This window comes from Coccinella septempunctata, chromosome 1 (genome assembly GCF_907165205.1).
Source record: "Coccinella septempunctata chromosome 1, icCocSept1.1, whole genome shotgun sequence".
Lineage (NCBI taxonomy): Eukaryota > Metazoa > Arthropoda > Insecta > Coleoptera > Coccinellidae > Coccinella > Coccinella septempunctata.
Genome location: NC_058189.1, coordinates 62,314,039 through 62,341,282, shown reverse-complemented (window position 1 = coordinate 62,341,282; position 27,244 = coordinate 62,314,039). Strand labels below are relative to the sequence as shown.

Below are 27,244 nucleotides of genomic sequence, written 5' to 3'. Positions count from 1 at the left end.
AAAGTGGGCCTAATGATTCGAAATGAAGGAATATATTGAGCTCGTCAGTGGATTCTACGTAAAAAAGTGCTTCTAGAAGGTTCAAGTTTCAGATCTGTAACTTCAAGGACACAAACGTTATAAGAACTTTTCGAAATCGTCAAAATCTAATTTTTTGCTAATAACTTGAAAACTAAGAATCGTAGGAGTCTACGGTTTTCACCATTTTTTGTTTCTCCGAAAAAGAGCTCGGAAATTTGTTATACGTTTTACTCTTTATTTTTTCAATTTTAATCTTGTGAAAGAAAACACGTTGAAAATAACGAATCTTTGTTTGAAAAAATAAGAGCTAGAAGAAAACAGATTTTAACCTCCCAAGCTCTTTAAAAGAAACAAAGAATGGTGAAAACCGTAGCCTCCTACGATTCTTCGTTGTCAAGTTGTTAACAAAAATTGGGAATTTGACGATTTCAAAAAGTTCTCATAACTTTTTTGTCATCGAAGTTACAGATCTGAAACTTGAACCTTCTACTGGTACTTTTTTCGTAGAATCCACAGACGGGCTCAATTCATTTTTCATTTCCAATCATTAAGCGAACTTTCGATTTTAAATGCAAACTTTTATTGAATTTGTTATTTTTGAATTGGAAACAATTCTTTTGGCAGTATATTCTACCTAGAAAAGTGCCTAAGAAGGTTCAATTTTCAGATCTGTAACTCCAAAGATAAAAAAGTCATGAGAACTTTTCGAAATCGTCAAAACCCCATTTTTTGCTAATAACTCAAAAACGAAGATTCGTAGGAGGCTACGGTTTTCACCATTCCTTGTTTCTCTGAAAAAGAGCTAGGAAATGTGTCATCCGTTTTCTTCTAGCCCTTATAGTTCTCGAGATCCCCCACGAATTTTACATGACCATATGTCCTTTTCTAACTGGTGACATAAGACCTCGATTGATGCAACGATACAAGTGAGAATCAGAAAAGCGACATAGCCCAACCTTCTACCGGAAAACTTGACAAATTTCCACGTTGACAAATTTAGCGGTGACCGAACCGAGTGTCCAAATAGTCATGTAAATACCTAGTTGTTGACAATTTTGATCTTCGCCATCAAACGCTGCTTCCTGAACGCATGAAGGATGCGTACACGTCGAATAATAAACCAAGTACGGAATAATGAACGAGGCTGAATTAACTAAACGCTCGATATAAACATAAATTAGATGATAATAATAATAATTATCTCTAATTTACCAAATGTCGTAACTTGGAGCGTAGACCTCTCAATTGTCGCACATCCCAGCCAGGCCTGTACAATTATTATTTCACACAACGAATTAGATACGGCAAGCTGGCTTGTTGCCGTTTTTCTTGCCCCGATCTCTTTTCGCGGAATAGATTAATTGCTAGAGGTTCATATGCGGTTATCGTTGTGAGATAGTTTCAAGTAATAGAGATTTCAACAAAAGAGTGATACAGATTCTAATGTCCACTGTTCGGAATTAAAAAAAAAATCGGTTCGATCGTTTAGGAGTTTCTGACATTTTTTCCAACGTTTGGAAAGATTCAATTGACACTCAGTAACTACACTGCGCAAAAAAATCAACGCACATTATGGAAATCTCAAATTTATTCTACAACTGAAGGTGTTCTCAATGATAATTATTTTTATCAGAATTATGCATGCATATGTTATCCATTTTCAACGGTTTTCTTCAATACAGATGTTTTTTCCCAGCAGTAATAAAAAAAGATGATATTATCAGATTTTGAATGTAATGGCTCCATTCTAAAATCAGTTGTTCTCGATCAATTCTAGTGATCAATAGTTTTTCTTTCGTTTGATTTTCTACACTCGATCGCTATGCAACGCGAAACACGCAATTTGACCCAAGAGGAATGTGCCCAAGCGGTAGTTTTGCGAGAAGAAGGGTGGACATACACAAGAATTGCAGAAAGGTTTGGAGTTTCCCATACAAGTGTGTCCAGAATGTTGCAGCGATTTAGGGAGACAGGTATGAATGTCCGAAGAACAGGACAGGTTAGACCACGGGTAACAACTGCCATTCAAGAACGTTACTTGAGAGTTTCTTCGTTGAGACAACAGTTTGCAACCGCTCGCCTCCTTCAAATTCAGCTTGAGCAAACTCATGAGGTGCAAATTAGCACTCAGACAATAAGAAATCGCCTCAGAGAATATGATTTAAGGGATCGTGTCGCGGCAAGAGGCCCAGCTCTTACCCCTGCCCATCGAAGGGCGCGTTTGGATTTTGCGAGAGAGCATATCCATTGGGAAGAGGCCGATTGGGAAAGAGTTCTCTTCACAGATGAGTCTAGATTCTGCCTCTACCATTGTGATCGACGTTCCCTTGTATACAGACGTCCACATGAAAGATATGCTCAGTGCAATTTTCTGAATACTACTGGTTTCGGGGGAGGATCGATTATGGTATGGGGTGCAATATCTTTAACTGCTCGCACAGACTTAGTGGTCGTTGATAATGGAGCTATGAATGCTGATAAGTATATAAGGAACATTATTGAAGAGAATGTAGTGCCATTTGCCCCATACATTGTTGAAAATTTCATTTTTATGGACCATAATGCCAGACCCCATCGTGCGCGCATCATTCAGGAGTATTTTGAAGAGGTTGAAATCTCTCGAATGGAATGGCCAGCAAGAAGTCCAGATCTCAATCCGATTGAGCAAGTTTGGGACAACCTCAATAGAAGGCTGAGAATTTCAGAAAATCATCCAGCTACTCTTAATGAGTTAGGAATCCAAAAGATCACTCATTTTGAGTATGAACCGTCGTTGCCGAGCTGTAATTAACGCAAGGGGTGGAAATACCAAGCATTAAATCACTTATCAGCATTTCAGTATTTTGAAAATTGTTCATTTCTCTTCTTTCACATAAGATTCGGTGAAATCCTGAATTTTTCTTCCATTTAATGTGTCTTGTTTCGTTCAAAACCTTCCCAGGAAAACATAAGAATAAGTTACAAAGTCAATGTAGAGTTAACTTTCATTAAAATTGAGATTTTCAGAATATGCGTTAATTTTTTTTGCGCAGTGTATAATTATAATAGTTGGGGAGCCCAAGATGATAAATAAAATAATATGGGTTCTACGATGTATGCACGGTGGGGAAAGCGCCCGCAGGTTTTCAAAGATGTAAAAAAAAAACGTCAGGTGTCTCTTTTTGCGATTATTAGATACAAGAAGTTAGATCATGGATATCTCGATTCGTTCTGAAGTTACAGGGCGTTTCTGAAAAATTACGTTTCAAATATTTCGCTATATGTTGGTTTATGTTCGAGGAATTCGAAAAATTCCATAACATTTTGCCATAAAATTTTATGATTTATGTGATACTCGTAACGGATCATAAAAATTAATTACCATTTCAGAGATATACAGGGTCAGTCTATGACTCGTACTAATATTTCAACAATAGATTCTTGAGGTCAACAAAAACACTTTTTGCATATACATACCATTTTTTCCGATTCCAACTCGGCTCTGATATAAATAAACGAGGATGTATTGATATCTAGTTAGCCTAGACCAGTTCCACGCATAAAAAATATTGCGTTACCATAGCAACGAACAATAACTCATTAGAAGAGTCAGTGTGAAGTTTGAGGTAAAAAAAGTGAACCAGAGTTACGCAATAAATTAAAAGAAAGAAGATGTCCACCGAAATTGTGGAAATCGAAAAATTGGAGTATCGAGCTATCATCAAGTACCTGTATTTAAAAGGGTTAAGAGGTAAGCAGATTTAGGAAGATATATCGATGTCCTTCGTATGCGACCGTAAAACTTTGGACTGTAAGCTTCAAAAGACGTAAATTTTCCATTGAAGATGATGAACGATCGGGAAGGCCAGTTTCTGTGTCAGTCCCCGAAAATATCGATGCAGTTCATGACATGATTTTATCAGACCGTCGAATTGGGCTAAAACGGATATCTGAAGCACTGAATATTTCATACGAACGCGTTCATCATATAGTTCACGTCAATTTGGACATGAGAAAAATTGCTGCAAAATGGATCTCCAAATGTTTGAATGTTGACCAAAAGCGTGCAAGGGTAGAAGCATCCCGTTCGATCTGTGCTGGATTTTAAAACGATGTAGACTTCTTAAACCGAATTGTTACTATGGATGAGACTTGGGTACATTTCTACGATCCAGAAACAAAGCAACACTCGATGGAATGGCGACACGCTGGTTCTCCAAGACCTAAGAAGTTTCGTGTCCAAAAATCTGCTGGAAAAGTTTTTGCTTCAGATTTTTAGGTGCCATGGAGTAATCATGATTGATTTGTTGGATAAGGGTGGAACAATAACCTATTAGGCATTACTCACCACTGTAAGGGAAAAAAACTAAAGAAAAAAGACGCGGAAAGCTATCCAAAGGTGTTTTATTTTTACAGGACAACGCCCCTGCACACAAATCTCATATTGCCATGCAAAAAATTCGTGATTTCGGGCTTGAATTACTAGAACACTCCTCTCAATCATCAGATTTGGCTCTATCCGACTATCATCTCTTTCCTCAACTGAAAAAAAGTTTAAAAGGCCGTAAATTTTCTTCCAACGAGGAGGTAATAAAAGCCTTGGAGGTCTGGTTTGCAGAGCAAGAAGAAACATTTTTTTGAAAGGTCTAGAGACGTTGCAGGTTCGCTGTAATAAATGTATCCAATTAAGAGGAGAATATGTTGAGTAATAAAATATTTTGACATTGAAATTTTGTTTGGTTCTATAGTAGGCTAAGAATTTTTCAATACAGGGTCTTTCACGAGGAACCTCACCCATATTTATACGGGAAACTATTGAACGTATTTTCATGAAATTCAGCACTTATAAGTATTTCACGATGCTGATGAAATCTAAAATATTTTCAAGGCATGAGCACCTCCGGTTTTTCCGGAAATGACGTCAACTTCCGTTTTTCAGATTAGAACACCATTTTTTTATTGCAGAAATAGATTCCTTAAAAAATTTCAAGTTATTTTGATGTAACATTTTTCAGTTTTGGTTGGAAAATTCTCTCTGAGCGGGAAAATTCGAAAAACAAATCGAAAATAGAGCTCCGCTGAAACAAGAATAACTTCGAGGTGTTTGGATGGAAAATTTTCATGTGTTGAAGTGCTGAATTTCATGAAAATACGTTCAGTAGTTTCCCGTATGAATATGGGTGAGGTTCCTCGTGAAAGACCCTGTATATCCTCGTATAGCAATTTTAAGTTTTCATAATGATCTGTGCCACCAATGTAAAAAAAAATCACCTTTATGGATGAATAACTAGCTAAATCTGTGACACTACGTCTGTGGATTTTTTAAAAAGAGTTGTATTCAGCCAGAGTACCCAATTTTTCAAATTCGTTGTTCGTCTATTCATTAGATAGAGTCCAACTTAGTTTCAAGTGTTGGGTTCTTTGAATTTTTGGTATTTTTATGGTACGTAATAGTCATAATGAGAAAACTTGAAGACGTGGATGATATCATGTGTTCGCAAAAGACTCATCAAATAAATGAAAAACTATATTCCGAAATTTATTGAATTCGATAAAACCGTTTGTGAGATGAAAAAAACATTTTTTTTATGGTTTTTCAACAGCCTGTATTTTCCAAACCGAGCCGATTCGAGAAAAATGGTTGAGGAAAATTTGTAAGAGTAAAAGACTCATCAACTATTCTAGTAATAAATCTCGAAATTCTATCCACCTCGGTGCAACTATTCGGTCTTGAAGAATTTTTCAATGACCCCATCTTTTTGGTAATTTTTCCAAAATCAACTTTCGACACGCGTATCTCACAGAAATATCATCGTCGATCTAAATGTGATACATATTTTAAAGGCAACTGTTCAAATAATAAATCTCGAAATTTCATCGACTTCGGTGCAACCGTTCGGTCTTGACGAATTTTTAACTGGCCCCATGTTTTTCGGGATTTTTCGTTGGTCAACTTTCAACAAGCAAATCTTTCAGAAAAATTACCGTAGTAACCGTAGATCTATCTAAATGCGATACGTATTCTAAAACAGCAACTTTGCCTGTAATGAAACCTTGGTGCAACCGTTCGGTTTTTCAATCCGTTTCAAAGACATTTAGCACTATGTGAGCATCGAATTTGGGGCACACTGCACTCCCAAATAGCGCAACGCCAGATTAAATATGCCTCCAAGTGAGAGTACCTAGCGATCTGTTGCGTGAACATTATTTATCACGGCGAATTTAATGCCAGCTCCAGCCCTCAGTTTCACGTTCAGACGCAGTTTAACCAACCGAAATAGATCCCAGTGGCCAACACTATCGCTCCCTGATAAAGTACAATGATCCGTTGGACTCAATTCGCTATCTACAAAAATTTCTGAGTGTTCCAACAACAGCTCAGATAAACGACCTTATTAGGAGGACGATGGCTGGTTCGGTTTTTTCATTTTGGCGACAAATAAGATCGATCTTCGATAGGTCAATACAAATAGAGGCGAACGACGGAATTGTAAGAGGTCAGGTGTCGCAAGGCACGTTAAAAAAATTGTTTCCTTCTTTGTGTAAACAAACTTGAGTACGCGGAAGAAATTCATAATTTGTCCCGAGCTGATAAGACTTTAATCGGGAAACAGTAGTATTGGCTAGTCTGGGCCGAACATAGCGCTGTACAGGGTGTTCTACAAGCTTTAACAAACAGACAAACTTTAACAGATGGTAGCTGTGCTTATTCTGAACATTTGTTTTCCTATGAACATACACTGCGCAAAAAAATTAACGCACATTATGGAAATCTCAAATTTATTCTACAACTGAAGGTGTTCTCAATGATAATTATTTTTATCAGAATTATGCATGCATATGTTATCCACTTTCAACGGTTTTCTTCAATACAGATGTTTTTTCCCAGCAGGAATAAAAAAAGATGATATTATCAGATTTTGAATGTATTGGCTCCATTCTAAAATCAGTTGTTCTCGATCAATTCTAGTGATCAATAGTTTTTCCCTCGTTTTTATTTTCTACACTCGATCGCTATGCAACGCGAAACACGCAATTTTACCCAAGAGGAATGTGCCCAAGCGGTAGTTTTGCGAGAAGAAGGGTGGACATCCACAAGAATTGCAGAAAGGTTTGGAGTTTCCCAGTTTTTGGAGTGTGTCCAGAATGTTGCAGCGATTCAGGGAGACAGGTATGAATGTCCGAAGACCAGGACAGGGTAGACCACGGATAACAACTGCCATCATCAACGTTACTTGAGAGTTTCTTCGTTGAGACAACGGTTTGCAACCGCTCGCCTCCTTCAAATTCAGCTTGAGCAAACTCATGAGGTGTAAATTAGCACTCAGACAATAAGAAATCGCCGCAGAGAATATGATTTAAGGCCTCGTGTCGCGGTAAGAAGCCCAGCTCTTACCCCAGCCCATCGAAAGGGCGTTTGGATTTTGCGAGAGAGCATATCCATTGGGAAGAGGCCGATTGGGAAAGAGTTCTCTTTACAGATGAGTCTAGATTCTGCCTCTAACATTGTGATCGACGTTCCCTTGTAAACAGACGTCCATATGAAAGATATGCTCAGTGCAATTTCCTGAATACTACTGGTTTCGGGGGAGGATCGATTATGGTATGGGGTGGAATATCTTTGACTGCTCGCACAGACCTAGTGGTAGTTGATAATGAAGCTATGAATGCTGATAAGTATATTAGAAACATTCTTGAAGAGCATGTAGTGCCATTTGCCCCATACATTGGTGAAAATTTCATTTTTATGGACGATAATGCCAGACCCCATCGTGCGCGCATCGTTCAGGAGTACCTTGAAGAGGGTGAAGTCTCTCGAATGGAATGGCCAGCAAGAAGTCCAGATCTCAATCCGATTGAGCAGGTTTGGGACAACCTCAATAGTAGGCTGAGAAGTTCAGAAAATCATTCAGCTACTCTTAATGACTTAGGAATCCAACTCGGAGAAATCTGGGAAGGATTAGATCAGAACATTTTAAGATCACTCATTTTGAGTATGAACCGTCGTTGCCGAGCTGTAATTAACGCAAGGGGTGGAAATACAAAGTATTAAATCACTTATCAGCATTTCAGTATTTTGAAAATTATTCATTTCTCTTCTTTCACATAAGATTCGGTGAAATCCTTCAGGATTTCACCGAATCTTATGTGAAAGATTCATCTTTCTTCCATTTAATGTGTCTTGTTTCGTTCAAAACCTTCCCGAGAGAACATAAAAAATAAGTTATAAAGTCAATGTAGAGTTAACTTTCATTTAAATTGAGATTTTCAGAATGTGCGTTAATTTTTTTGCGCAGTGTATGTCCGATTCGTTTTAGTTTAGAAGATACAAGCATTTGAAAAATCATATTTTTATGTTCAAATCATAATGATAAATGAAAATTTTGAGACTATAAAAATTGTTCAAATTTTCCAACCTCGGCTTGAATGCAAGCTTCTCATTGACGAACTAAAGACGCCGGTACTCGGCGGATTGAATTCTATTCTGAGCTAGATCTACCCTAGGCGAGTCCGAAAAACCCATATATGATAGGTCTAATCAATTCCATAACCGAGATACAGGGTGCTTCATGTATTCACCTAAAATTCAATTTATCATAACTTTTGAACGAACCAGTATAGTCGGTTGATATTTGGAATATATGATTCTCTTAGACAGGTCGATAGATTCACATTTAAATTTCGAAAAAACTCCAGGTCCGTAATTGAAAAATATGGAACATCTTCCAAGCTGAGATTCAACACACTGTATATCAAAATTTTTGGATTTGATGGAGATATTTGAAAAGATCAGAAATTTTTTATTGAGATTCAGTAGATTTCATTATCACGCACGTCATTTTTCTCAAAGGAAACTCCAGGGAAAGCGAAGTGAGGAATGTTTTCTTTGTTTATTTAGGGTACAAATCGTTTTAAGACCTGTGTAAGTGAATCATATACAGGGTGTCCTGTAAAGACCACGTCAAACGAAAACGGAAAGTAGATCAGAATGTGCTCTACCTGATGTAAAAAAATCGTTCCTATGAAAGTCTCACAGTTTTCGAGATATTTGATGTTTTATGAAAATGTTGAATTTTTTCACTTAAAATGCTTTCTCTCTTGCGGAAGTTACATTTAAATACTTTTCGAATCAGTTTTTTTTCCGTAAATTTTGTTGAATGATTACCTCAATTCATGCAATGAAAAATACCACAAAATATTATACAGGGATTCTGAAAAAAAAAATTAAAATTCATGTTCTGAAGGAAGTGTTTTTTTGTGCTGAATTCTATCTGACGTGGTATAAAAAAAAGGCACTAGACCTTTTCTGCATATTACGTTGAAAAGTTGCCCATTTTGTGAGGATTCCGAAAAGGTAAAATACAGGTGATAACCTTCGTCACGAAAAAAGATATTTGAATGTTTATCGAGAATGGAGCATTTCTGTGAAAAACTGATTTTGTCACCTTTTCCACAAATTCTTTCATTTTGCAGATTCTGCTGTAACATATTGAATAATTCTCTTGAAAAATGTCAGTTAGTCCTTAAATTACTTATAAAATGAAATTATTCTTTTTTTTTCTTTAATTGCAATGATATAATGTAATAACGCACAGGACCTTCAACATCAACAAATCTATTGTGAAGAAACTTTATAAAAATATCAATAATAAAAATTCAGGATTCTTATTAGAGCAAACGCTCAAAATGACCACCCACTTCGCTAATACATGCCCATCATCTATTGAGAAATGCCTTTTTCAAACCATACAAACTTCTCCCCGCTATTTTGGCTGCTGAAATACGAATGCGGTGTGCTTCATCTCTTATAGGATTCGAATAAATTTCCCTTTTTTAAAAAACCCCAGTAAAAAAATTCAGAGGATTTAAGTCTGGTGAATCATTGAATCGCATCACATCATATCGATGTTCGAGAGTTCTTTAGGCAAAGAAAAAGAAATAAAAAAACTCAGTCAGTGAATTAGCATCTTAATAACATTTTGTTGATTTGCTAATTGATTATTTTCAGCAGGAAGTGCAAAATGAAAGTATTTATGGAAAAGGTGAAAAAATCAGGTTTTCATAGAAATGTTCCATTTTCGATAAACATTCAAATATCTTTTTTCGTGAAGAAGTTTTTCACCTGTATTTTACCATTTCGGAATCCTCACAAAATGGGCAACTTTTCAAAGTAATATGCAGAAAAGGTCTAGTGTCTTTTTTTATACCACGCAGATAGAATTCAGCACAAAAAAACACTTCCTTCAGAACATGAATTTCAATTTTTTTTTTCAGAATCCCTGTAAAATATTTTGTGGTATTTTTCATTGCATGAATTGGAGTAATCATTCAACAAAATTTACGGAAAAAAACTGATTCGAAAAGTATTTAATTGTAGCTTCCGCAAGAGAGAAAGCAGTATAAGTGAAAAAATTCAACATTTTCATAAAACATCAAATATCTCGAAAACTGTGAGACTTTCATATGAACGATTTTTTCACATCAGGTAGAGCACATTCTGATCTACTTTCCGTTTTCGTTTGACGTGGTCTTTACGGGACACCCTGTATTTCAAATATCAATCGACTATACTGGTTGGTTCAAAAGTTATGAGAAATTCAAATTTTGGGTGAATACATAAAGCACCCGGTATCTCGGTTATGGAATTGATTAGACCTATATAATATGAATTTTTTGGACTCGCCTCAGGTTACCAATGAAACACCCTGTAGAATAAACCTCTGATGAATTTCATTTCTTGAATAGATCTTAATTCTCCAAAAATTTAACTACTTCATTAGTAGTTCGCTTGTAACCTAATTTATAAGATATTATGTAGTGCGTATAAAAGTGTAGCATTCGAGGGTAATATAATAGCTCAAGCTGATCGATATAAAAACGTTGAGAACTCGTCAGCGGTAACAACAACAACGTAAATAAATTTTTTTCGGCTTGGCCGATTCCCAAACCATTCCGCTAACCACCTTCTGACGGTGATAATTCAGCGATGCGTATCAAAATAAGTTTTCATCCTCGGAATATCAGCACAAACCCGGAAATTCGCTCACGGGACTGTTTTATTCAGGTCAGATTCGGTGTTAGGGAACTTTATCAGCCGGCGATAAAAATAATTCGCACAAACAAACGTGGCGCGAAAATATTTTCACTATTATAACATATCGTGGACCGTTCCAAAAAGTCGATGCGTCTCATGTCGGTAAGATTACTCATTATCGTAAGAGATTATTCGACAGAAAGGAAGACATTTAAATCTTGAGGCGTAATTGATACCGTCTTGCGTCCGTTCTCGTTTATAGAGCGAACGCCATAATGATAACTGCGTTGAGCAGAGCGAAATGCAATCGGTTCTTTCTTGTTTTGTGATGACCCAGAGGTCGTCGGGTATCAGGGTCAAGAAACAAGAGCTGGAGTATTAAAAACTAATTGGAAAATGATGGGGGTCATTTCGAGCGATTCGAATAATATGGTGATTTAGGTGCTCGCCCATCGAAATGGTTCCGAAGGTCTCTCGATCTGTAGTTTATAGGTTTTTGCAGGAGTAGTTGTATAGAGAGAAACTGTTTTTATTCGAAGCGCTGTGTACTTATCCTACTTTGTTTAGAATCACCAGTTGTATCTCGTAAGTTCATCTCCTCTGTTGTAGACTTAGAACATAGATACATGACATGGAAAATAAACATTCCAAAGACTGCAGTGAGATAGTTGTTTAGTGTCGCCAATCACAATTGAGACATTTGTCTCGGAGATAATTGTCACATCAATTTTACGAATAGATAGAAAGTATGTAAATTTTTCAATATAACGCCACTGTCTTATTTTCGCGCTAGACAGAGAAACATCGAGTGCAAAACATTCATTTGAAGCACTGAATGTCCATTCCATCTATATATGTTCTAAGGTTGTAGATGGGTAGGTATATACTCCATTCACATTTATTTAGGCAGTCGGTTGGCCATGAAATAATTTTCTGAAGTTTTTGTTACTAGAACGGATTAAGGTTGGCACTCATGAAATGTCGTCAATATCATAACGCCGTTGCCACAACTTATATCAATTTTTATTACGGAAATGCCGAAAGTGATTGAAAAAAGAGACAGGTTTTCAGGAAGTGCTATTTAGAATTCAGGTCCGCTCATCCAAATAGTTATTATACCCTGATATTCTAAAATCCACAATACGTCAGACGGTAGCGAACATATTCAATGTAAGAGAATTTATATAATGTTTCATCTGAATTTAAACAACTTATATTTCAGCTGAATATTTCCACAATCAGAAAGATTGTGAATAAAGAGGATGAAAATGAATTTCCTTCTATTGGGAGTCCCAAAAAAGTGGTGGTATTTATGAATTTTATGTTTGAGTGAATTCAAAATTTACTACAGTATTTTCGATGAATGTCATCGTAGAATGAGTTCCCGAAAATTGATTTTTCTATTTTTCATTTGACTTTTCCTATACATTGTAAATGTCTTAAGGTACCAATAAAGACCTAATTATTATTATTATATCAATGTATTAAGATGAACAGCCAAAAATACGCGCCAGTTGTCCTGTTAATTGTTTATTCATGTGAAATTTTTGTTCAAAGGTGAAGTTCATCTTGACTTGAAACTTCCTTCAATTCCTTTTACTTATATTGATGCAAAAAGATTTTTGTTGAAGAATTTAACATTCTTGTAATTATCTGTTAATTCCTTCGGGAGAAACCCATTCCCAACCACTGCATCATATGCATTTCATCTTAGGGTTGATACTTTTGAAATCTACAACTGATGTAACGTATTCAATTTTTAGCCAAAAAAGATAACGAACATTAACTCTCCTCAAGCTAGTGCATATTATGATATACTGATGTATATTCCATGCAAATAACTGGATTTTGTATGCCTTCAAGCAGTATAAATTTCAATTATGTTCGTCACATATTTTCCGAAGAGATTCGACATTGTGCTAAAATACTTAATAACAGAAACTTTTACGTAGAATGGGCAACATAGCGTTGATTTAAAACCCAAAAATGTTTTGACAAGCTTCATAACCCAACATTTTCGTACAATACAGGGTGAAATGTGTCAAATTTCCATGGCCAACCGAGTGCTAAAATAAAAGTGAATGGAGTATATGTATTAAGCGTCAAATTTGGCAGCCAGATACACAACGTAAGCAGCTGATACCTTTTTTCTAGAATGTCGTTCGTTAAGAGGGTTCTGCAGTAGTCTGCACCGTTTTAGTGGTCAGTTCAAAAAGAGAAAATGAATATCTTCCGTCAGAAACCACTGATTTATTTGGGGTTTTCATTATGATTCAAATCAATCAGTTCGTCGTCTCCGAATGTCAGAATTTTTTCTATTCGTCAAACGGAAAAAAAAATTTTTTCATTGAAGAACAGATATTCATTCGTGTTATTAACTTTCCTAGGTGAAATTATCTCTTCTATGAATTTCCACATGGAAAAATTTCTCGAAAAGTCTCGCCATTGGCTACAATTCGTATCCTGGTGAAATTGGAAAAAGACGAATTGATTGAATTGAATTATAATGAAAACCCCATATAAATTACTGGTTAGTCCGCCAGAAAGCAAACAGATATCAGCCTGGAGGATGAAACTCTAGAACAAGTCGAGCAGTTCAAATACTTGGCTTCATAAATATTAGGGCTAACCTGGACACGGAAATACACAACCGTGTCAATTCGGCATCACGGACATTCTGGAAGCTAAAAGACAGCTATTTACAAAGCAATATTCCTCCCAACGCTTCTTTACGGAAGCGAAAGCTGGACACCCACCCTACAGGAGACATATTAAACAGCTTGAACAAACGCAACAACGTCATCTTAGAGACAGATAATGCACATCAGATGGTTTCAGAAAGTTTGAAATGCAGAATTCTTGCAGCGCGCGAGTTGTACAACAATTGAGACTCAGAGAGCCCGACTCAGATGGAGCGGCCACATTCTGAGAATGCAAGACACAAGACTCCCCAAAATAGCTCTGTATGGCCAATTCACATAGGGAGCTCGGAAACCAGGAGGCCAGTATAAGGGGTTTAAGGATATATTGCATCAATCCCCAAAATCGGTTGATGCCTATCATAACTGGAACAACTAGCGTTAGACAGATCACAGTTGAGGTCTTTGGTCCACAGTTATAATGGAGACTCGGGAAAAATACAGCGGCGGCCAGATCTGGTTGGTGACTAGCCATGCCCGGAGTGTGGAAGGATCTGTAGATCGCGGCTGGGTCTCTTCGGTCACAGGAGGGCACACAGCCGCAAGTAGCCCTAGGATATTAGGGTTTGATAGCACCAATGAGTGGTTTCTGAAGTAAAATATTCATTTCCTCTTTTTGAACTGACCACTAAAACGTTGTAGACCCCTCTTAATACCTACTGAATTTTCATTCGAAAATTTGTTCTAATTTACTCATGTAAAAACCAGAGTTGTAATTTCAAATTTTCCCGATCGTCCATACTCGAGATTGGGCTTCAAAGCAACGTTTTTGTTCTCGTGTCTTTATACAAAATATTGATCTTGTCACACCTATATATGAAGATGGACCTCTGCTGTTCGAAGGTCTGTCATCGCTGACGGAGGACGACAAAACACGCTTCGTTTTTCTCGCGATAAAAAGATATAATTCGTGTTCGAAATTAGAATGGACGACGGTTGGTGGCTCATCAAAATTCAAGACAGCTCGTTAGGTGTTGTCATATTTCGCCTCATTCCGACTGTTGCCTCACAATGAGCGTTCGGATGGAACTGGCATTGAAAATTTGTTTACCGTGGCCAACTGCGCGTAGTTGGAGGCAGCCCGTTCTCCTCCGCAGGTGCAGCCTGTCAGGTCGCTAATAATAAGACGATTTATCTCGCACGAATTGGAATAATTGGGCGAAAAGATGTTGTTTTTGAAAGGGAAGGTGATATACCCGGGGAATTTTAATGGAATTTTGGCTGGTCCCGCACGAAAGAAGAAAAATATTTATTGCTTATAAGAACTGCAAAAGTTTTTTTTTATTATTCCACACGAAGCATTTTAAAAGGAGACAGGGCACTACGGTTCACAGAAATTTCGAGAATTTTCTAAGACAGAGAAAGAGAAATTGATCACGTGAAGGTTCACATTATTTATATGATCAGTTTGGTTTTCGTCCATGATTGAAATTCAAAAATTAAAGTTATCAGGAATTTGGACAGTTTTTTATTTTCTCAAATGTTCAATGTGCCAACAAATTCCTCCTTCTTCAGGGCTAAAAACCGAAAGGACATTCAACAAAACAATCACAAAGACAAAGTTACCGATATTACCTCAAGAATATTAAGTTGTACGAAACGTTGGCACATTGAACATTTGAGAAAATAAAAAACTGTCCAAATTCCTGATAACTTTAATTTTTGAATTATTTATATGTACCTCCAAGTTGGGTCCGAATATCAATATTTGTAAACATCAATGCTGAAAATGTACTGGATCACATCAAAAAATGTACCGGATCACATCAAATAATGTACCCTGACAGATTTTCCTAATTTTATAAAATCCATTATCACATAGACATAGACATACATTGCGCAAAAAAATTAACGCACATTATGGAAATCTCAAATTTATTCTACAACTGAAGGTGTTCTCAATGATAATTATTTTTATCAGAATTATGCATGCATATTTTATCCACTTTCAACGGTTTTCTTCAATACAGATGTTTTTTCCCAGCAGGAATAAAAAAAAGATGATATTATCAGATTTTGAATGTATTGGCTCCATTCTAAAATCAGTTGTTCTCGATCGATTCTAGTGATCAATAGTTTTTCTTTCGTTTGATTTTCTACACTCGATCGCTATGCAACGCGAAACACGCAATTTGACTCAAGAGGAATGTGCCCAAGCGGTAGTTTTGCGAGAAGAAGGGTGGACATACACAAGAATTGCAGAAAGGTTTGGAGTTTCCCATACAAGTGTGTCCAGAATGTTGCAGCGATTCAGGGAGACAGGTATGAATGTCCGAAGACCAGAACAGGGTAGACCACGGGTAACAACTGCCATTCAAGAACGTTACTTAAGAGTTTCATCGTTGAGACAACGGTTTGCAACCGCTCGCCTCCTTCAAATTCAGCTTGAGCAAACTCATGAGGTGCAACTCAGCACTCAGACAATAAGAAATCGCCTCAGAGGATTTTGCCAGAGAGCATATCCATTGGGAAGAGGCCGATTGGGAAAGAGTTCTCTTCACAGATGAGTCTGGAATCTGCCTCTACCATTGTGATCGACGTTCCCTTGTATACAGACGTCCACATGAAAGATATGCTCAGTGCAATTTCCTGAATACTACTGGTTTCGGGGGAGGATCGATTATGGTATGGGCTTTGACTGCTCGCAAAGACCTAGTGGTCGTTGATAATGGAGCTATGAATGCTGATAAGTATATAAGGTACATTCTTGAAGAGCATGTAGTGCCATTTGCCCCATACATTGGTGAAAATTTCATTTTTATGGACGATAATGCCAGACCCCATCGTGCGCGCATCGTTCAGGAGTACCTTAAAGAGGTTGAAGTCTCTTGAATGGAATGGCCAGCAAAATGTCCAGATCTCAATCCGATTGAGCAGGTTTGGGACAACCTCAATAGAAGGCTGAGAAGTTCAGAAAAACATCCAGCTACTCTTAATGACTTAGGAATCCAACTCGGAGAAATCTGGGAAGGATTAGATCAGAACATTTTAAGATCACTCATTTTGAGTATGAACCGTCGTTGCCGAGTTGTAATTAACGCAAGGAGTGGAAAAACCAAGTATTAAATCACTTATCAGCATTTCAGTATTATGAAAATTGTTCATTTCTCTTCTTTCTCATAAGATTCGGTGAAATCCTGAATTTTTCTTCCATTTAATGTGTCTTGTTTCGTTCAAAACCTTCCCGAGAGAACACAAAAAATAAATTATAAAGTCAATGTAGAGTTAACTTTCATTAAAATTGAGATTTTCAGAATGTGTGTAATTTTTTTGCGCAGTGTAGATAAAACTGAAGAAATTTCAGCAAACAGACAAACAAAAACGAAACTTTACAGGTATGAATGAAAAAATTTAAGAGGCACAGGGTGAGTCTTTGACTCGTACCAATATTTTAACGGTAGATTCTTGAGGCAAAAGAAACACTTTTTTCCCATACCATTTTTTCCTAATCGGCTCTGATAAGAAAATTTAGCCATTATAAGTTTTCAGAATGAGCTGTACCACCCCTGGAATAACAAAATTACCTTGAGAATAACTAGCTAAATCTGTGACACCACACATCTGTTGATCTTTTAAACAGAGTTGCATTCAGCCATAGTACCCAATTATTCAAATTTGCCAATACTTTTTAATTTTCGTAAATCAAATTACTCGAAAACGGCGCATTATACGGGAAAATATGAAGAATACTTTTATTTCACAAAACGTTCAAATATTCATTGGATAGCCAGTAGTCCAACTTAGTTACAAGAGTTCGGTTCTCTGAATTTTTGGTATTTTATGGTATGGTCATAATGAGAAAATTGGAAGACGTGGGTGATATCTTCTTCGAAAAGATGCATCAAATAAATGAAAAACTATATTCCGAAATTCATTTCATTCGATATAAAACCGTTTGTGAGATAGATCTAAAAGTAACATTTTTTTATGGTTTTTCAAAAGTGTGTATCTTTTAAACCGAGACGATTCGTAAAAAATGTTAAGGGATAAAAGCGTTTCTTTTGACCTCAACAATCTACTGTTAAAATATTATATTTTTGTATCTCCTGTTCTCGCCATTCTATTGGCCCTGTGGTTCCTCTTTTTGACTTATTTAATTTATTTTGACTTATCAAATGAAAATAATGAAACAAAATCCGCAGCGTTTTGGCTTTAAAAAGAATGTCAACATGCCACTATATATATTGTGTAGTTTAGAATTTAGAATTCACTGACCCAAGATGTGATGCCTATTTAAATATCAACTGACTAAAAGTGGATGGAAATTTGCCAAATTAAAATCCGATGATTCTACTCTAACAATACGTATTTCATCAGATTTCCGTTTATTGCAACACATCAGAAAAATGGAAAAATAAACTACTGAAGTAGTTGAAGAAATATTGAACAATTTCGATTTTTTCAACAAATTTTAACACTATTAAAAATAATAAAAATAAAATACCCAGGAGTGGAAAGCTTTTTTGAGCTGGTTCAAATTCATAATTCCAGCGGTCAACCATCCAGGTGCCGAACTCGCCCAACGCTTCTCGATCCTGATAAAAAATTACTTTCCCAATATTTCCAAAAATATGGATTCGGTAAAATTGAAAAGTACCATTCTTTGTTTTCGAATTAATCGTCATTTTTTTTTGTATCAGACACTTCCAGGTAAAACTGGCGGCGATAAGCAATTTGAACTTTATCAGTCATTATTGTTTGTGTATCAGATCCTGAACTTCCTGGTATCATTGATACATTTCCACTTCGTGTATCATTTTCCTTGTTGTTTCACAAGCCATTACCCCTGGAAATGAGTCTTTCGAATATCTCGGAACTTGAAATAGGTCGACGTATACCCAGTATAACCTCACTAGAGGAGGAAATCCTCGATAAGATTTGCAAGGTTCATGGAAAATATGTTGAAAAATTTCCGCAACCCGATTTTTCTAGGAACTTTGTTCCTATCATTCCACAACACCTATTCTGAATCTTTGTTCCTTTCCAGGAACCCTATCTAGTTTGCAACAAAGTATATCACTTTACTATATTTCTGAAAAACTTTTTTGAAGCAAATTATAATAATATCAGCTAAGCATTGGGCTCAAATGGAAGAGTCTTAGCATTAAAAAAGCATCAAAAACAAATACAACTTTTCCAGATTTATTTTTAAATTTTTGAACCTTCCAATCAGTCGATCACATACTTCAGTTAGCAAGGCTATTGTCGAAAGTAAATGTAAACCTCGATACTTTCCGGTAGAGGGCTCATTAGAGGAAAAAATTAACGAAAATACAGAAAAGTATGAAAATAACATAATATACGTATATAAAGTAAATTTAATAACATTTACTTGATTCAGAATGGTCGTAGGAAAACAGAAAAGCTTGAAAACCTTTGGGATTCCTGGAGTAAATAATTCAGTAATTTTGAATTTAATAAAAAACTGTGATAAATCCCCCTACTAAAGAACTACTATGAAGCATACTACTACAACTCACCTGCTCATTGCAAGTGCCCAAATGTGGCAACTGAAAAAAAGTAAACCAAATGAATAAAAAAGGTAAATAATTCATAGTATTGAAAATGGTTTATACAGAATAAAACGAATTAATATGGCCGATATTTGACAAAAAATCATAATTAAACTAGAAACTGAATTACATGATTTTTACTCAGACGTGTGTACCTTCCCCACCTGAAGATGCTATTGTGATAGCGAAAGAGTATTGGTTGAATAACCCATCCCAGTGAAAACAATGTTTTTCAGTTTCAATTTGAAAACGGTCTGTATAAACAGAAAACAGAATACATATTTTTAGTTACCATTTACAGTTGAACAAAAACTAATTTTCTTCACCTACAATCTGGCGAATAACAAAATTTTCACGAAATAATTCATGATCTTGAAAAGTTCGAATATTTTTCGAATAAGATCTATACAGAATATACTCTGTTTCCTTGAAAAAATAGCAGTATTCCTTCGGAGATAAGTGGCGCCATCTAACCATTGGCGTTAAAAGTTGATGCTCCTAAAGGACGAAAACTCCTTATTTGAAATGGCCGGATCTTGCATTCTTTTATATATCAATGAAGTACACCAAGAGACTTTTTGTATTTGGAGTGAATGATACAATGGAAAAGTTTTCATTTGACCAAGCGCTTGGTCAAAATTATTTTATCAGTATCAGACCAATAATATGTATCCCAGTTTCGTTCCTAATAATATACAAGATGTAGGAGAAGTAATTCTAAGAAATTCACCATAGAGTTTTGTCGTTGTTGAATTGTTCAATTTCAATGGACTCTCCAATAGATCAAGTTTCCTTTTCGATTGAACAAATATAGACTCCGGAATATGTTCATCTTGGAATTGCAAAATGGTGGGAGCGCTGATTGAGTTTGAAATTCTCACAGGACATCAACCTTAAAAATTTCAAGGGCTAACTGGTCACGATTTTTTTTTAACGCCTGTTTTTTCGTCAATTTAATCACCTACACAAATTCCTTATATCTTATTCGTTGTGAACACCGAGATGGAATTTTTATTTTGTATTTCGTTATCTTTAGAAATCTTCGAATCATTTGCTGATTAACAATGAGTATAACTAGTGTCCGACTGATCTGATGAACCAAAAAAAAATAAGTAATTATTATTGAATAAAATCAGAAGTTTTCATTCGATTATACTTAAAAAATACAAAATATTCATAAATTGTTGAAAAAGAATAATTATTATAAAATTAAAACTCTTAACGTTAATCTGAATTGATACTGAAACCTTCCGTAGTGCTGTGATTTCTCTTTAAATTAAGATATCGCATTTAATGAAGAAGAAAAAATTCAGAGAAGATGAGGCAACATCTCAGTGTTTGTGAACAGCCAACTCTGAAAAAAAATCAGTTACTATGTTAGTTTGAACTAGTTGTTAGGGTAATTGAAGAAGTTGACAAAGCCAGTAAAACACTCTGCATCTTGATTTTGAAGAGTGTTAGACCCTTTAAATATAGGTTATTCTGACTCATCCCAGTCTCCTCTATCTATCCTTAGCTTCTGCCCATTTACCAATGAATCCCCTTGTATACTTACAGGGTGAGTCTTTGACTCGTACAAATATTTTGACACTAGATTCTTGAGATCAAAAGAAACACTTTTTTCTCTTACCTTTTTTCCGAATCGGCTCGGTTTAAAAGATACAGGCTGATGAAAAATCATAAAAAAAAATACTTTTAGTTTTTTTTGCATCAAATATTTTTAGTTCTCACATTCCTCGAATGAAATGAATTTCGGAATATAGTTTTCCATTTATTAGATTAATCTTTTTCGAATATAAGATATCACCCACGTCTTCTCAGTTTTCTCGTTATGACCATTACGTACCATAAAAATACAAAAAATTCAAAGAACCCAACTCTTGAAATTAAGTTGGACGCTATGTTATGAATATTTGAACATTTTTTTTTTGAATAATAATATTCTTCATATTTTCTCGTATAATGCGACGTTTTCGAGTAATTTGATGTTCAAAAATAAAAAAATATATGTAAAATTCGAAAAATTGGGTACTTTGACCGAATGCAACTCTGCATCTCAAAAAATCCACAGATGTGTAGTGTCACAGATTCAGCTAGTTATTCTGGAGGTAATCTTGTTTTTCCAGGGGTGGTACAGCTCATTACGAAAACTTAAAATGGCTATATCTTTTTATCAGGGCCGCATCAGAAAAAATGGTATGGGAAAGGAGTGTTTCTTTTGAGCTCAAGAATCTTCTGTTAAAATATTTGCACGAGTCAAAAACCCACCCTGTATAGGAGTGCATATTTGACCCCATATGTTTCTTAACAAAATGTTGATGCTTCATCTCCTGCGTTCTTGCAACTTTTTTAGTAAAAACCTAAAATCCCATACCCTTTCGTTCAACATTTGAACTGTACATAATGAATCCAGGTATTTTTTGTTCACAAAAGTGATTAAAAAACTCCCTAACGAGTGTTGAAACGTACTTGGATGTATTACCACGAGCAAGCTTTATCAACAACGTAAAAATAGCGAAAGCAACATTCCACACTTGAACTATGTACCTATTTATTACCTCAGTTTCATTATTCGAAAGCACGATTAAGGTATATAGGTAGGAAATAAAAATAATTTTATCGTCAATTTTATTTTTCCCGACTGATCGATCGATATGACAAGAAGAAACTCATTGTATCTTAACCGATACACAGAAATAGTACAAACAGCACTGTTATTTAGTGTCAAAGTTCGCCTTCAGTCTGAATATCATTAGTCGACGCAGTAAATAGGTGACCCTGTTGCTCAATAGTTTCCTAGCCCGAAATTATCAACCTTACACGCCCGAGTGAGACAATAGTGATCAATTGCCGGATCTATCAGGTACATATACATATATTTCATTTCATTCCGAACTTTAAATGTGAATAAAATATCTTTTTCATATCGTAAACGGGTATTTCAGTTCAGGTAACAATATATAGAGTTTTCCCTTAATGACCTCCATTCTATTACGTTAATGAATTTATCACCGCCATTACCCAAATTATTTTATCGAGCAAATTGTTGACATTTCAATTCGGGAAATTTTCGTAGTGATGGAGTTAGATAAAGAAGTCGGCGAATTCCGAAATTAAAAAACAAAAACTGCGCTGACCTCGAATGTATTCGACCTTATATAGTTCTATAAAAGGAAAGTTTATCCTTTTAATGAATTCCATTGTCGGGTATCTGAATGAATTATCCCAAGATTTTCGAAATTTTGTTCAATATAAAGACAGATATGATGAATAACCGAAGAGCATACAGAGGGAGTTTTGAGTCTCAATTATCAGATTTCAGAATTGCAAGACAGGACAAAAATGTTATGTCAATACAAAAATTTCTTGTCAAGAAAATTGAACACTTTCTGCTAGATGAATGTAAATTGAAAATAATTAATGATAATCTGTTGAAACTCCAGTTGGAATCTAGATTTGCAATTTTCATTTTCTGGCATACACTTTTTTATGTTTATGAAAATATAGTATAATTTTGGCTTATTTATTATTTTCGCCGTTGGTACTTGTGTCCACCTGAATTTCGAAAGAATAACAAAATTTCTTTCTGTCAGTATTACCACTAGTACCTATCTTGCATTGGTGAATGCATGGTGAATGAGAATCATACGTTTCTCTCTATTGCTTGTTAGTGAATATTCTGAGTTAGAATCGGAGCTTAATGGCTCAGTAGACGTTTTTTTTACTGAACTGAGTCAATGTCACTTATGGTGAAATAAGACTACCACTTTGTGATAATCAAGAGTAGGTATAGAAAGAAATTGCAATTCAGTTCAAAGCCGGTTGAAATAGTGATGACGTAGAAGGTGGCAAAGTCTAGTTCAATTGACAGAACTGAGTCCAGTTAACAGTGGCGTATCGATAGATAATAGCAACGAGTAATATTCTAAGTTGAGTTCGTCAGAAAACAAATAAATATCACCACAAGATTTAATTTGTCAAGAAAACGTCAAGAAAGGAGCCAAGAGTTAAGCCGTCAACAAAATTTTCTAGAAACACATTTTATACCGCCTGCCAAACAATCTAAAATTGAAGATCCTGAAGCTACTATTCAAACCAATTATTATTTTAAACTACTCCCAGTTTTGTTCATAATACAGGGTGACAATTTGAAAACTTGTCAGTCCAATTATGTCACGACAAGGGTGATTTCAGAGAAAATGCCGGAACAGGTCAATTTCTATCCGTAGGGGGATATTTTGAGCAGAATTGTAAGCCGAAATCTCCTCAAGCCTAGATGTAGGAGCTATCACCCCTAAATTCAGAATAGGGAATAGGGGGTGAGCTATACCTCAATTGAAAGATCACTTGTCCCTCCACATGAATAATATGGTTTGCAAATTTTTATTGAGTCCTTGAAGTAGTTACAGGGGCTGACAATTTGAAAACTTGCCAGGCCAGTTATGTTTCTACAAGGATGTTTCCAGAGAAAATGCCGAAACAGGTCAATTTATATTCGGAGGGGTTCATGTTTCTAGCAGAATTGTAAGCCAAAATCTCCTCAATCTTAGGTGTAGGGGTTGTCACCCCTAAATTCTTAATAGGGAATAGAGGGTGAGCTATACCTCAATCGGAAGACAATAGTATTATGTAGAGGGACATATTGTCTGCCAATTGAGGTTTAGCTCACTCTCTATTCTCTATGAATAATTTAGGGGTGATAGCCCCTACACCTAGGTTTGAGGAGATTACAATTCTGCTCAAAATATGCCCCCCCCCCCTTAAAAACTGGCCTGTTCCGGCTTTTTCTCTGAAAACATCCTTGTCGCGACATAATTGGCCTTGCAAGTTTTCAAATTGTCACCTCCTGTAACTACTTCAAGGAATCAATAAAAATTCTCAAACCATAATATTCATATAGAGGGACAAGTGATCTTTCAATTGAGGTCAATCTACACCTAGGGTTGAGGAGATTTCGGCTTGCAATTCTACTCAAAATATGTCCCCCTCCGAATAAAAATTGACCTGTTCCAGCATTTTCTCTGAAAATATTCTTGTCGCGACATTATTGGCCTGGCAAATTTTTAAATTGTCACCCTGTATAATACACCTTATTAAACATGTATAAATAATTCAACAGTAGATCTCCTCAGTTAGGAACTTTTTCATTTATATACTTGTAATAAGTGAATGTAAAATAAGAACATTCAGTAATAGTTGGTATGTATCTTACACAATTATTTGTTTTCCCTTTTTCTAATCTTAAGAAAATAATGAAAAATCTGAGTGCCTCTATAACCCCAAAACAACTATGCGAGCTATATCAAAACCGCTAGATGGAATGTTTGTTCTCTTTTTAACACTCACTGTTTGTCTACAGACAAAGCAGACGAAGTTTTATCTGTATTTAACAAAACGCAGGATAAAAAAATGACGTACTCTATCGCACAAAAACTGATCTTACAGTATCTGATATCTGCAGGATGAGTCAACGGCCTTATTTTTGACTTTATAGGATGGTTCGAAAATGTTGAAACACGAAAACTGATATGATTTTCATATCATATTCTGAATCCCATGGTTGCGTTCACAAACTTACTCAGAGTAAGCTCTGATTACCCGAAGCGAAGATATGTATGGTACCCCGTTGACATTTTTCCTCTGCTTACACTGAGATCTGGAACGAGAAACAGGTTTTTAGGATCTATCTCTTGTTCCATTTCTTTACACCCGCTTCATTGTTATTTTCAGATTGTAAAAGTTTGTAACACTCTTTTTCAAAAGAATATATATATATATATATACCCGAAGCGTTCACAAACGTACTTTTAGTTCCTCAGAGTATGCTCTCTGAGCATGACCATACTCATACTCTACTCTCGGAGTAAGTTTATGAACACACCCCATGAAATGTACCCCAATTGTCATAGTTTACATGTGTGCCTTTTTGACATATCCCAAGAAATTTCATGGTTTCAACTGGAGATCATATCTTGAAAACCGTTCGGGATAAATGAATGATTTTACTTTCTTGAATTCCCGAAGAGTTTTCAAGTCTTCTTCAATTTTCAGGATCACTCTACAGGTGGTTCTGAAGACACTGCGATTTTTCGAAAATGACCTTCAAAGAATGTCAATAACTTCATTTTTTTCGAATGGCATGCTCCGACCTCTTCAATCTGTTGGTTACCCAAGTGTGTGGTCTTCATTTTCATGGAAACATTTGAACGAATTCTGAAAAATATTAATTCAAGGCCTAAATTGCTTCCATAAAAATGAAGACCAGCCAACAGTATCAAAAAGACAGGAAAAGTCAACAGGCAAAGAGTATTTGTTGGAATTTGACATTCCCTTAATTTTTTTTTTACGATTGTCCTCATAATTTTTTCATTGTTTCTATTTGAGTTTAGAGGTGCAAACCTCATCTCTTCTCAATAAATAATGATAATAATTTCCGAAAAATTGCAGTGTCTTTCGGACAAACTGATTACATCGAAATCAAAAGTTTTACCTGAAGGATCTACTGTTAAAATATACACGTCAAAATATACACGTCAAAATGTTCCACAACGTTTCACAACTCACCAAACTGATGGTACTACGTAATTCTTCCAACTTTGTTGAGGCGAATTTCCAAAGTCCCCAAAAAGAAGTCAATGGCATTTTTTCGCATTTCTACGAAATGAAGGAAATAACTGCCAACAAAGTATTAACACTACTTCAGCCGAACAAGGAACAATGACTGAAGGTTCACTATCGAAGAACAAAGAACTTTGTCGTTCTTCAGGAATTTATCTTTTGGTTGTTTGAACTTTACGATAGATCGATTTTGACCGTTATTTTGTATGTATTCGGCAAATATTTGAAATAGTATTGAAGCGTCCCATATAAATGCTTGGGTTAAAATATCAGTTTCATCTCAACATTAGTGAAAACTATGAATTTCCCGAATATATTGAGGAATATTTCTTGCCACGAACTCAAAGAAAGGTATTTAAATATAAATTGAATTTTATTACAGATTTTTTCACAAATTCCTGATGACGGAGACGAATATCGAGAACAGCGATCCCCAGTGGATTTTGGATCAAAGAAATGATGGAGTGCTTTACTGGAGGAGAGAGAATGGCGAAACTAGGTAAAGATTCGATTTCCCCAAAAAGGGTGGAACAAGTTTTTCACATTTTTTCTTCAGAGTTACTTTCCTGCATGCCGTTGAAGTTTTGGAATTCGAAAGGGAGGAACAAGAAAACGAAGTTTACCGAAGAATTGGATCGTCCTTGATTGGCATCAGTTTATCCTGTATAGCATGTGTTCTGATCACCGCCATACTACCGTGGTATCTGGTGATTGGAAGTTGAAGAGTAGAGAGATGTAATATGATTTGTATATTCGTATGCTGAGGAGGACGATCGCAGAATCAACAGGAGAATTGGAAAAATATCGATACTAAAGAAAAATTCATTGTCCAGTTTTCTGAACAAAAATTAGATAGAAATCTGACGATTGTCCCTCCGAAATTCTCAGCAAAATAAAGATTCAAATGTTTCAACTGCGAGGAAATCCCAAATGGACAAAGCCATGTTTGTTTATGGAACGTTTTAGATGGTGTATTATAATATAGTCTTTTGTGATATGTTTCTTGTAATTTTATAGAAAATAGAGTCGATTTTCAAAACAGCAGTTGTCTCAATACCCCGAAATCTAATAATAAAAATGAATTGATGTTTTTACAATATGGACCAGATGGATATATGGACCAATTTGTACAAAATTTTCAATCAAAAATATGAATCTCTTCATTCTCACCTAAAGAGCAAGATTAGAGTCATTCGGGGTAACTGAGCGCAGTGGGTAAGTGTGCGCAGTGCGTATATCTCGACTATGCAATGTATGAAAGATGGGTTCATTTGGGTGAAGCAAGGGCGCAGAATCGCCAAATTAGTTTTTCATAGGAGTGCGCCGTGCGACGTTTCGTTAACTTTTTATTTGCAATCAATCAAATTCACTAGTTTTCT

The 27,244-nt window shown here is 35.8% G+C and overlaps 2 protein-coding genes across 3 annotated transcripts in view; one reads left to right on the top strand and one right to left on the bottom strand.

The window, feature by feature from the left end:
- Positions 1–27,244, bottom strand: part of LOC123322841 (sestrin homolog) — an 87,408-nt gene that overhangs the window by 40,289 nt on the left and 19,875 nt on the right. For both annotated transcript variants that reach the window (XM_044910886.1, XM_044910887.1), the window contains exon 5: positions 19,215–19,244. In XM_044910886.1, coding sequence (XP_044766821.1) covers positions 19,215–19,244 — 30 coding nt within the window. The remainder of the gene's footprint in view (positions 1–19,214; positions 19,245–27,244) is intronic.
- On the top strand, positions 21,819–26,741 carry LOC123322844. The gene is made up of 3 exons (XM_044910892.1): positions 21,819–22,110; positions 26,248–26,364; positions 26,422–26,741. The coding sequence occupies exons 2-3, from the start codon at positions 26,267–26,269 to the stop codon at positions 26,585–26,587; spliced, it is 264 nt and encodes an 87-aa protein (XP_044766827.1). The 5' UTR covers positions 21,819–22,110; positions 26,248–26,266; the 3' UTR covers positions 26,588–26,741.